This window comes from Corvus moneduloides, chromosome 33, assembly GCF_009650955.1.
Source record: "Corvus moneduloides isolate bCorMon1 chromosome 33, bCorMon1.pri, whole genome shotgun sequence".
Lineage (NCBI taxonomy): Eukaryota > Metazoa > Chordata > Aves > Passeriformes > Corvidae > Corvus > Corvus moneduloides.
Genome location: NC_045508.1, coordinates 1,009,985 through 1,021,750, shown reverse-complemented (window position 1 = coordinate 1,021,750; position 11,766 = coordinate 1,009,985). Strand labels below are relative to the sequence as shown.

The 11,766-nt window shown below is 54.9% G+C and overlaps 1 protein-coding gene across 1 annotated transcript; it reads left to right on the top strand.

Moving 5' to 3' along the window:
- Positions 1 to 179: 179 nt before the first annotated feature.
- Positions 180 to 1,758, top strand: LOC116437134 (atherin-like). Its single transcript, XM_032094693.1, has 3 exons — positions 180 to 269; positions 412 to 1,081; positions 1,395 to 1,758. The coding sequence occupies exons 1-3, from the start codon at positions 180 to 182 to the stop codon at positions 1,514 to 1,516; spliced, it is 882 nt and encodes a 293-aa protein (XP_031950584.1). The 3' UTR covers positions 1,517 to 1,758.
- The last annotated feature ends 10,008 nt before the right edge of the window (positions 1,759 to 11,766 follow it).

Sequence of the window (11,766 nt, the reverse complement as noted above, 5' to 3'; positions counted from 1 at the left end):
CGTGGCAGACGTGAGGACTTGTGGCTGATGTGTCCTCCTGGGAGGGGGCTCAGCTGCCTCCTGCCCTGAGGCCTCGCAGGCTGCAGCCTTCTCCTGGCCTTGGCACAGGGACGTGGGTCCTGTGCCCTGGGCTGTGGTGCCATCTCCGTGTCTCTGCTGCTCTCCAGGCTTCTCGGGAAATGCTGATTTGTGCGGCCAAGTTCCTGAAGAGCAGAAATCTTGGGCAGCTGGTGAAGAAGGAGCAGCTGTCGAAGTTTGCTGAGTGCCTGGTAAGGATCACCTGGAAGCCTAAGCTGAGCCTGGAGAAGTCCCCTGCCTCTGGTGCCCAGTGTGTGGGGCTGGCAGCACTGCTGCACCAGGGGCGCCAGCCTGCGCCCCACACGCTGCTCCCTTCCCCGGGCTCTTCTCCAGGCTCCTGTGGCCCCGAGCCGGGAGCCGATGGAGCCCCGGCCCCGCTGGGCTGTGGCGCGGGGCGGCACCGCGGCTCCCCGGGCAGCAGCCGGCCCTCGGCCCCCTCCAGAGCCCGGCGCCAGCGGCTGCTGGCCGGGCCTCGGGGCCGTGCGGGCAGGGGAGGCCAGGGCTGGGCGCAGAGAGCCCGGCCGAGGGGCTGAGCCCGCGCCAACCCTTCCCTCCTGGCGCTCTCTGCAGCTGGCAGAGGACAGGAGCCGAGCGGCCGAGCGCCTGCACCAGGCGCTGCCGTTCGTGGAGAGCCCGCAGGAGTCCCTGCGAGAGGCGGCCGTCAGGTTCATCGGTGAGCCACGAGCCCGGGACCCCTCCCCGCCCCGCCGCAGCTCGGCCCCGGCCCCGGCTGCTGCCCCGGCAGCGGGATCCGGGCCCGGGGCCGTGGAGCCCCGCCTGCCCTCGGGGCCGCTGCCGCCCTCTCGCAGCCGTGCCCTCGGGCGTCAGGATGCGGCAAGGGCCCGGGCTGAGCCCTGCCGGGGCAGGAGAGCGTGTGGCCACGGGGCTGGCAGCGCCGCTGCGAGGGAGCTGTGCCGCGGGGCCGTGACCGCCTCTGTGCTCCCAGGGGCTGCCAGGGTGTTCTTGAGGGGGCACAAGGAAGAGCTCCAGCTCCTCAGTGAGGGTGAGTGAGGGCAGCGGGCTGGCAGCGGGGGCTGGCGGGGGCGAGCTGCAATGCCTGGCTCGGGAGCTGCAATCCCTGCCCTGGCTGTGGGGGCTTTGCTCCGTGTGTGGACTCGGGGTGACGTGGGCAGAGCACAGAGAGGTTTCAGGGACACGGTGGGGAGCTTCATGGCCAGCACCTTCTGGCTGATCTCCTTGGCCCCTGCTGTCTTCTGGCCATGGCAGGAGCTGGGTGAGATGGCCCTGGCAGGAAGGTCTGCTTGGATTCCTGCAGAGCCAGGCTCTTACCGTGGCTCTGTTCTTGTCTCTTCCAGCCCTTCAAGCCCTGAGGAGAGACGACAGCCCTTCCCCGATAAACATCATAGTTCAGGAAATATTCAACGAAAGAGCTGCAGAACTACGTTCATCTGCTGGCTCAGAACCAGTGTCCCTTTAAGACCTCCAGATATCCTGGAAGATGAGACCATCTGGAGACTAGAGGAGAGCAGCTGGAGCTCCAGGCACAGCTGATGCTGGTCACAGCTGAGCCTGTGGAAAGCTCCCATAGCTCCTGCCCTTTCCCTCCCTTTTGACAGCTCCATCCCTCCAGCCTTCAGACCCTGCCCATCCCCTTTTTTCCTCCCAGCTCATCCCTTCACTTCGCCTCCTATTAATAAACAGTTTGGTTTCTTCACTTGACCTGCATCTCTGTGGTGCTGAAGCGGCGCAAAACCTGAGCCCTGGGACACACAGGCCCCTCCTGCCTCTCTCTTCCGTGCTATTACTGCAACCCTAGGGTATATCACCGTGTCCCGCAGCCGTAGGGAGGAGGAGAGAAGATCCAGCAAGCAGGAATTGTGGAGCAAGATTGATTTATTTAATTATTTTACAAACTCTTTCATAGACTTTTTTTCTTCATAGTCTAATTGGACAAAGGATCAGCCACCCCTTGGGGTCATTGGCTAAAATCCTAAAGCATCCATTGTCAAAATATTTTCTACTGTACTATAAACAAGACTTTTCAAGGCTGCATGTGTTTGGTTGTTTACATAACTCTGCTGCCTCTTCTGTGAGAGAGAAAAGTCTCTCACAGGCTTAGAAAATAGCAAGAAAATCCTTGCTAGCAGCATTTTTGTATCCACATCGTGCCATGTTTTATGCAGAGACACAGAGGAACGAGGGCAGCTCAGGCTGGAAGGGTCCCTCTCCTGAAGGTCCAGTTCCACAACACTGTGGAGTCAGAGGTCTTGCTGAGCACCCTGAAGGCCCTGGATTTTAGAACAGCCAACAGGAGTATGCTCCGGAGGCAGCTGTGAGGGATTCCGTGGCAAGCCTCCACGGAGGGCAAAGGAGCTTGGAATGCTGGAAGTTTTCAAGAGCAGCTTCCTGAAAGCCCAGCAGTGCTCCATCCCTGCACGGGATCAGGAAGAGGGCAGAACCAGAGACCACCCGAGCTTAACAGTGGCCTCTGGGTGCGTCTATGAGCAAACGAAGCAGCAGCACAGTGGTCAGACTCAGACGCGCGACCATCCCGGTGTCCAGAGTGCTGTCAGGCAGTGTTGGGATCCTGGGGGCAGTTTTGGTCTCCACAAGTGTGGGATCGCAGCCCCTGCTGATGCTTTGAGAGGCCACCTAAAAACAGACTAGACCAAAATAAAGGAATAAAGGTAGGTATTTATTTGAAAGGCCTTCAAAGGTACACCCAGGGTAGCCAGAGGCTACTGCCAAGATGGACCCCAAGATGGACGACAGGTCACGAGTTCTTCACACTTTTGTAAGTTTGGTTCCTTTGCGTATGTGCTGGTTTGGCCAAATTTAGAAAGATATCCTCTGAGAGAAGGCACAACCACCCCTCCCCCAAACCTGGTTCAGGAAAAAATAAGTTTTCCTCAAAGGAAAGTGAAGGAGATAAAAACTATTTATTTAACAAACACATGGGAAAAGGAAAATAATGCTAAATAATAAAATCTTTCAGTGTGGAGGAAAAACCTGAGAAAATGTTAGAGTCCTCCCTTTGGTCTCCTCAGAGCTGGGGCTTGGCCTAGGGCCAGGCCCTCTGTGCTTGGTGGCAAGTCCTCCTGATGTGCTCTGATATTGAAGCAGTCCAGCAGAAAAGGGAGAAAATCCAAAATTCCAGGGAAGGAAAAAAAATTCAGCTCTCAGTGTCCCTTTGGAAAAAAAAGAAGCTGCAGAACTGGCCAAAAGCTGACTGGAAAGCAGCAAGCTGGGTGCCTCCTCCCCCTGCTGCAGCTGGGAAAAAGAAAGTCCCTATCTCTGTGTGACCTTGAACAAGCTGCAAACTGCTTTGAAAAAGTTTTGCTCAGTTTTTCCTTCCCCCTCTCAGGCTCGGTTTAGAGGCATAGAAAGGCACAAAGTTAATTTCTGAGCATAGGGCAGGGATACGGGATACACATCACAAAGTCACCCCAAGACATTCCACCCCTTATCCCATATCATTGGCTCAATGCCCAAACTAATATATTCTAACTCTACACACACACATCAATACATATACACATATATATATATATACAGCTATGTACAAACAGTGACAGTGACACTCAGCAAGCAGTGGTACACAGGCATTCCACATTACAGATGGTTTTCACACAACAATCAGATCCCCCTGCGGTACACAACGTGTTGTTCCATCTTTCTGCATTACCCACCATGTGCAACCAGGTCCCTGAGCAAAGACAACCCCACGGATGGGTTTGTCTGTACTCGAGGCAGAATTTATTCACACAGTGTTTCCTAACAGACCTCTGCCATGCACTACTGGGACCTTATCTCCATCTACTGTATGCAGGGATTCAGATTGGGCTGGACCAGCTCTATTGGTGGGACCTCGGGTGTTAACTAACCAGGTGGCCTTTGCCAGATGCTGCTCCCAATTTTTGAAAGTTCTCCCACCCAGTGCCTTCAGGGTGGTTTTCAACAATCCATGGCACCATTCCACTTTGCCTGCAGCTGGTGCATGGTAAGGGATGTGGTACACCCACTCAATGCCATGTTCTCTAGCCCAGGTGTTAATAAGGCTGTTCTTAAAATGAGTCCTGTTGTTGGACTCAGTTCTCTCAGGGGTGCCACGCCTCCACAGGACTTGCTTTTCCAGACCCAAGATGGTGTTATGGGCAGTAGTATGAGGCACAGGGTAGGTCTCCAGCCATCCTGTGGTGGCTTCTACCATTGTGAGCCCATAGCGCTTGCCTTGGCGGGTTTGAGGCAGTGTGATGTAATCAACCTGCCAGGCCTCCCCATACTTGTATTTGGACCATCGCCCACCATACGACAGGGGCTTCACCCGCTTGGCCTGCTTGAACGCTATTACCGCAGGCCTGGTTCCTACGGTATATCACCGTGTCCTGCAGCCATAGGGAGGAGGAGGAGGAGAAGATCCAGCAGGCAGGAATTGTGCAGCAAGATTGATTTATTTAATTATTTTACAAACTCTTTTATAGACTTTTTTCTTCATAGTCTAATTGCACAAAGGACCAGCCACCCCTTGGGGGTGATTGGCCAAGATCCTAAAACATCCATTATCAAAATATTTTTCTACTATACCATAAACAAGACTTTCCAAGGTTGCAGGTGGCTTGGTTGTTTACATTCCCTGCTGCCTCTTCTGTGAGAGAGAAAAGTCTCTCACGGACTTAGAAAAATAACAAGAAGATCCTCACTAACAGCATTTTTGTACCTACAGAACGCAGCGCATGTCTCACAGTCATGGATCACCTGGGAGATACTGTCCATGGTTAGATCCACCCCTCGATCTCGTGCCCACCTATAGGTGGCATCTCTGCCTTGATGACCTGAGGCATCATGGGCCCATCGAGCTAGGAACAACTCTCCCTTGTGTTTCCAGTCCACGTCTATCTGTGACACTTCTATCTTTGCAGCCTGATCTACCTGCTTGTTGTTTTGGTGTTCCTCATTAGCCCTACTCGTGGGCCCATGATGCCTCAGGTCATCAAGGCAGAGATGCCACCTATAGGTGGGCACGAGATCGAGGGGTGGATCTAACCATGGATAGTATCTGTGATAAAACAAACTGTCTCCCTGTGATCCATGAAAGGCGGTCACCAGAGGCCAAGGCCAGCCAGACCTGTTGGCCTTGGCAGCTTTTGTCTGGCAGCAATCCTTGGATAGATGGAATGTTGGAGGCCAAATTCCAATTTTGGCCATGGGCAGCTGGGGGAGAAGGATGGTTCTGTTCCACAGGAAGAGAAGCACAGCCCCAGCATTTCAAAGGCAGCTGAGAGCTGGCCCTCAGGCAGCCAAGGGAAGCTGGACTTGTCAGTCCTGGCAGATTTTGCCCGGGAGCTGTACTTGGATGTACGGAATTTTGGAGGTGGATTCCCAGTTTTGGCCATGGACACCAGGACTTGAAAGATGTTTTTTTCCATGGGAAGAACAGCACAGCCCACAGTGTTTCAAAGGCAGATGAGAGGTGGCCCCCAAGAGACCAAGACCAGCCAGAGCCATCTGTCCTGGCAAGTTTCATATGGGAACAATCCTTACATAATCAAATTTGGATGTAGAATCCCAGTTTTGGCCGTGGGCCCCTGGAGGAGAAGGACAGTTCTGTTCCATAGGAAGGAAAGCACAGAGCCCCAGCGCTCCAGGGCAGGTGAGAAGCAGCTCTGGCCATGCCAAGGTCAGCCGGAGCTGCCAGGCGGCCCTGGGAGCCCAAGGCAGCCAGAGCTGTTCCACGTTCCCTTGGCTCCATGAGTCCCCTCAGTGTCACAAAGGTGTCCTTGGCTCCATGGGGCCCCTCAATGTCACAAAGGTGTCCTTGGCTCCACAGGGCCCTGCAGTGTCACAATGGACTCCGTGATTCCATGAGGTCCTGCAGGAGCACCATGGTCTCCGTGGATCCACGGGGCCTCTCAGAATCACACTGGCCCCTTGGTCCATGGTGCCCAGCAGTGCCCCAATGATCCCCTTGGATCCAATCCCACAATTACAGGGCTCCCAAGCAAAAACACAGGAAAAGGAGGAAAAGTTCTTTACTCTAAGAAGTAAACAAGGCTGAGGGAGGAGAATGAATCCACCAGAAAGCCAAGCCCAGAGCTGTCCTGAAAATCAGCCCTGGCTAGGGTCGGGCTGGGAGAGGCCCCAGCCCCCAGACCCATTTGCTGAGGCCAGGTTTGCACCCCCATCCCCCACCCAAGGGGGCAGGAGGAGTTTTGGGGGTGTGGGGTAACCCCTGCTCAGGGGGACTGAACACCACCCCCCTTACCCAGACTGGCTCAGGTGTGAAACCCCCAGCCCGGGAAGGCCACACACACAGGGGACAGTGTCACACTCGCCCCTCCCCAGGGGAGGTATCTGTCCCTGTCACTCCCTTGCTCTCCCCCCTTTTCTCTCTCACAGGCTGCGGGGCTTTGCCAAATGGGAGAATCATTTTTCTCTTCCTCCCTGCCACCTTTGTGACAGCTACACAGAGTTTTGCTTCCATTCAATCATCTGTATTGGGCCGAATTGTCACTTTTCTTTTACAGGAACCTGCAGCAGCTGAGCTGGAGCTGTGCGGGAACCGCTGGAGCTTTGAATTGCCACCATAACTGCTTGTGCTGTCGGTTCATTCATGGTTGGGGTTTGTTTGCGTTTTCACCACAAGGGACTTGTGGGAAGAGCAAACATTGCTCAAAGCATTTTGTGTAGAGTTGAGTTTGATTTCTGCCAAGTTTATTTGGTCTGGTGCCCAGGGGATGCTGGGGAGGGGCTTGGGGGGGTTGTCCCTGTCCCTCTCAGCCCAGGGCATTCCTGAGGGGGTGTCCCTGTCCCTCTCAGCCCAGGGGATGCCCGGGGGTCTCTGTCGCCCTCTCCCTGGAGGATGCTCAGGGGTCTCCATCCCTCTCACCCCAGGGAATGCTTGTACAGGGTGGGGGACCAGGGGCTCTGTGTCCCTCTTACCGCTGAGTGTGCTCGGGGGGTGGGGGGCTCTCCAACCTTCTCACACCTGGGGAGGCGGGGGGGGTCTCTGTCCCTCTCACCCCTGGTGTGACCCCGCCCAAGCATCATCGGGGTGAGAGGGACAGAGACACCCCCAAACCCCCACAAGCACCTCGCGAGAATCCCGAGGGGAGAAGGACAGAGACCCTCACTGGGAACCAAGAGGGGTGAGAGGGACAGAGACAGTCTCCATCCTCCTCAGACAAATATCACCCTGAACCCAAAATTCCCCCCAAATACCAGTAAAATGGTGAGACTTTAGATGTCTCTGATCAATTTCTTTATTTTTACCCCAGTTTTGGGTGTTTTTAAGGGACGAAGATGGATCAAAAGAAAATAGGGCCAAAACAAAAGGACCATCAGCCAGGGGTCTTCCCAACGTGGATCACAGGGAATGTGGGTCACCAGGGCTCCTCTGGGAGATGAATTTGGAGCAGAGGACAAAGCTCTTGCCATAGTCAGGGCACTCACAGGGCTTCCCTTACTGGTGGCTCTGTTGGTGTGGGACCAACTGTGAGCTCCTGGAGAAGCTCTTCCCACACTCGGGACACTCGTAGGGCCTCTCCCCGGTGTGGATGCGCCGGTGGGTGACAAGGGTGGAGTTGTACTTGAAGCCTTTTGTGTAGTCAGGGCAGCAGAAGGAGCACTCCTCTATGTGCTTGCGCTGGTGCCCGAGGAGACTGGAGCTCTTCCCACCCTCAGGACACTCGCAGGGCCTCTCCCCAGTGTGGATCCTCCTGTGGCAGAGCAGGCTGGAGCTCCAGCTGAAGCTCTTCTCACATTCCAAGCACTTGTTGGCCTTCTCTCTGCCATGAAGCTGCTCATGAACCACCAGCTCTGAGCTCTGGCTGGATCTGCAGCTGCCTTCCCAGCACAGGGTGGGTCTTTCCTCCTCAGAGCACCCTGGGCTGGGTTTGGAGCCCCCCCAGTCACTTCTCAGCCCCTTCCCAGCCGCGGCTGAGTTTAAGCCCTGTGTGCCTCTGTGCTGTGCCCGGGCTGGCTGCAGGCAGTGCCCCAGCCCTGCTGGGCTGTGCCCAGGAGCTGCTCCTGGCCAGAGCTGTCTCTCTGCAGCGCTGCCGCTTGCCAGGAGCTGCCTCTGTGCCAGGAGCCCGGCCCAGCTCAGCAGCACAGACACAGCACAAGGACTGGAATGACCCTCTCGGGCCTTGGTGCTGAGGCCCTGAACATCAGTCCCTGACAGGGACTGGCAGAAACCTCTCAAGAATTCCAGTCAGAATTGAACTTCCAAGTTTCTGGAAGTTTTCATGGGTCCCAGTGAGGGACACGACTGAGAAAGTGTCCCCAGGCTCCAGTCAGAGCAGAGAACTGGAGGCAGGGATGACAGGGGGGGACAAAGAGAAGCCAAGTCTTGGTGCCCTGGGGCACAGCAGCGTCTGTGCCACCAAGGGCTGGGAGGAGACACCTTGTCCTGAGGCCCTGGGGCCTCCTGGGCACAGCCCCAGCAAGGCTGGGCACTGTCAGCCCCTTGTCCTGCCCTCAGCATCCCCCCACATCCCAGTGGCCTCAGGGATCTGCTGGAAGGAGTCCCTGGGGAGCCTTGGTCAGGAATGGCCCTGGGGGCTCCTCGATGCTCCCAGGGACTGCAGGGTTTTCAAAGGACTTTGGCTTTGGCTTTTGCCTGGGAGTCTCTGAGAGCTTTGTGCAATCCTGGCCCCCAATTATCTGCTCTAATGAGTCCCTGGAGATTCTTTGTCAGTAACAACACTCAGTGGGGCTCATTAATGCTTCAGGGTACTCAGGGTTAGTTTAAGTACTTCTTTGTGACACTGAATCTCTGAGAGGTTTGTGCAATCATGGCCTCCAATTATCTCCAATTACTTTAACGAGTCCCTTGAGAGCTTTGCATTGACACTCAGTGGGGCTCATTAATGCTATGAGATACTCAAGGGTTTTAAGGTACTTTGGATTTTCCTTCCCACACTGAGTCTCTGAGAGGTTTTTGTGCAATCCTGGCCTCCAGTTCTCTCCTCCAAGGAGTCCATGAGGAGCCTGTGTTGCGGATGGACCTCAGTGGGACCCATTAATGCCTCGAGACACTTTGGGTGTTTCCTCTGCCTTTGACTCCTGGAAAGGTTTGTGCAATCTCCTCTCAGGCCCTGAGCTTCAAGGGCTCAGCCCCAAATGCACCACAGGGCTCATTAGGATCAAGCAAGTGCTGACAAACCCTGGCTCTGCCTTGATTTCCCTCTGGCCTGGTGCAGTTCATTAGGAAGGTTTCCTTCTCCAGTTATGGAGAAATATTTCAAAGAGCTTCTAAGAAATATGCATTCATATTTTAAGCGGTGTGTTTTATTTCTGTTCTCTTTAGAGAAGAGGTGATTGCAGCATTCTGTGACTGATACTGATGCAGGGTCTCTCCTCAGGAGGTCTGGCCTCGCCACAGAAGCTGTGCCTTGAGGTCTGACCCAGTGTGGACAACCCTGCTCCACATTCCCAAGCCCATCCTGTCTCTCCTCACTCACCTGGGACCTGCTTTGCTCAGAGAACTGGCTGCACTCAGCCAAAGGGGGAGATCTTGGGGTTTTTTGAAGCCATCTGAAACTCCTGAGTTTCCTCACTGAAAACAGACACCTTCCTCCAGTGTGTGCCAAGCCCAAGTGAAAGGGTGAAAATCATTGTACTTGGGCGTCCTTGGGCAAGAATAAAATACACAGTAACCAATGTAGAAGCCAGCTGAACAACTTGGCAGGAGATAGGGAACAAAGATGGCAGAAATGAGGAACAAAACTGCAGAAAGCAGTGAAGGAACTGCTGAAACAGCTGCCAAGAGACTGCGCATGCCGAGAGGAGAAAGGTGAAGAGTGCAGAGCGAGGAAGACGTTCAGCCTTCATCAAGTGCCCACCGAGCCTTCCTGAGCGCGACCACCAGGGAGCCCTGGGCCTGCGCTCCGCGTGTGCTACTGATAATAACGAGTGCTGAGAAATGGTTTGCACAACCACACCTTTTCTAGGGAAAACAATGAATATGCCTGAAATGGAACCACATCTTGTAATCTGCCGTGTGCCTGGGGTGGGTGTTTGGAGGAGTGATCCCTGCACACCCAGCGCGCTGAATAAAGCAAACACCCGCTTCTTGGACTTTGTCTGGGAAGTGTCTCTTGGCCCGGTTTGGGGCGAATCATAGAGCTGCCAGAGGGGCCTTTTTGGCTCAGCTGAGAGCAGTCCTGCTGCAAGGCTGTCCTCGAGCTGCTTGGGCTGCACATGTGCCCAGGGAATGCTCATTGCTTGCAGTCTCAGGCGCTGTGGGTGTGCAGGTGTAACTACTGCAGGAGGGAACAGCTCTGCTGGGGGGGAGTTCTCTTTTTCTTGGTGGTTTTTATGTTTAATGAACATTCCCTGCCAGCTCTGGGCAGAGCTCTGTAGCTGTATGTGCCACTTGTCTGTGGCACTGTGGCTCAGGAGGTGGCCAAGGGGAGCTTGGCCGAGGTGTGGGCAGAGGAATGGCCATCAGGCCAGGCTGGGGGGTCAGCGGCCGGTCAGTTGCGTTGCGTGGCCGCGGCTCTGGAGGCTTGTGTGGGAGCGTGTGCAGGGCTGGAAGGCTGGGGCTGCCGCCGCTGTGTCCCAGAGCCGGGAAGACCGGGGCTGGCCCGGCCCTGGCCCGGCCCCGCCAGCTCTGCCAGCTGCCGGCGGGGACACAAAGGGCAGCTCCGAGCTGCGGCCGCTGCGCTGCGGCCGCACAAAGGCAGCGCCCGCAGAGCTGCAGGGCAAGGTGCTGGCCCTGGCTCGGGGCTGGGCCGGGGCCAGCGGCAGAAAATCAACTTGCAGCTTGGGCCCCGCAGCAGGGAGGAGCAGCAATTGCTGGCTGAGAGAGACTCTTGCCAAGGGCCTGCGGGGCCGGGCCCCAGGGAACGGCTTCCCGCTGCCCGAGGGCAGGCTGAGATGGGATGTGGGGCAGCAATGGTTCCCTGGCAGGGCGCTCAGGGCCTGGCACAGGCTGGCCCCAGAAGCTGCGGCTGCCCCCGCATCCCTGCAAGTGTCCCAGGCCAGCTCGGCCATTGGGGCTTCCTGCCCAGGAGGGCTGGGCTGGGCTGGGCTGGGGCTGCTGAAGGGCAGATGGGCTCTGCCTGAGACAGCTGAAGGTGATTTACCAAAATATGAATATCGATCTAGTATTGATATCCAACTGAGACAGACAAAAACTCTCTAACAGTTTAGAGTTAGAAAGTGTATGTTTTATTTGGTACCAGGAACTGTGTGGGATAGTTCCCTAAGACGCAGGACCCCGATCCAAGCAAACACAAAGTTTTTTATCTACAACAGTTATGAATGTCCAAAATACAAATGTATATTCATAACATTAACATGTCCCATTCTCCGCTTCATATGGAAATGAGCTTAATGTAATTAAGCAAGCATAGCGTGTGCTCTGAATTGAGTCAGTGGTCTCGAATTGGGTCAGTGGTCTTAAAAAGATGAAGTAACTAATCTTCCTCATTTTGACCTTTTCGCCTCTCTGAACTGTAACAATCCCAATTACTTTAGTGACCTCTATGTTTCCTCTTGCATGACTTGAACGGGTTCCCACCAAGGGAGGAAATTGGTAATTGTCCTTGTTCCCTACACCAACTTATCAATGTTTCTGTTCCTCGTTCTAAGCACAGCTAAGCAAACATACAAATAACAGATCATCAGTTATTTGGTAATCAGTTACTAACATCTTAAAAGCCATTTCTGGTCCAGCTCTCTTAACTATTTAAATTAACTCTATCTGGGCCCAAATTCTTTCCT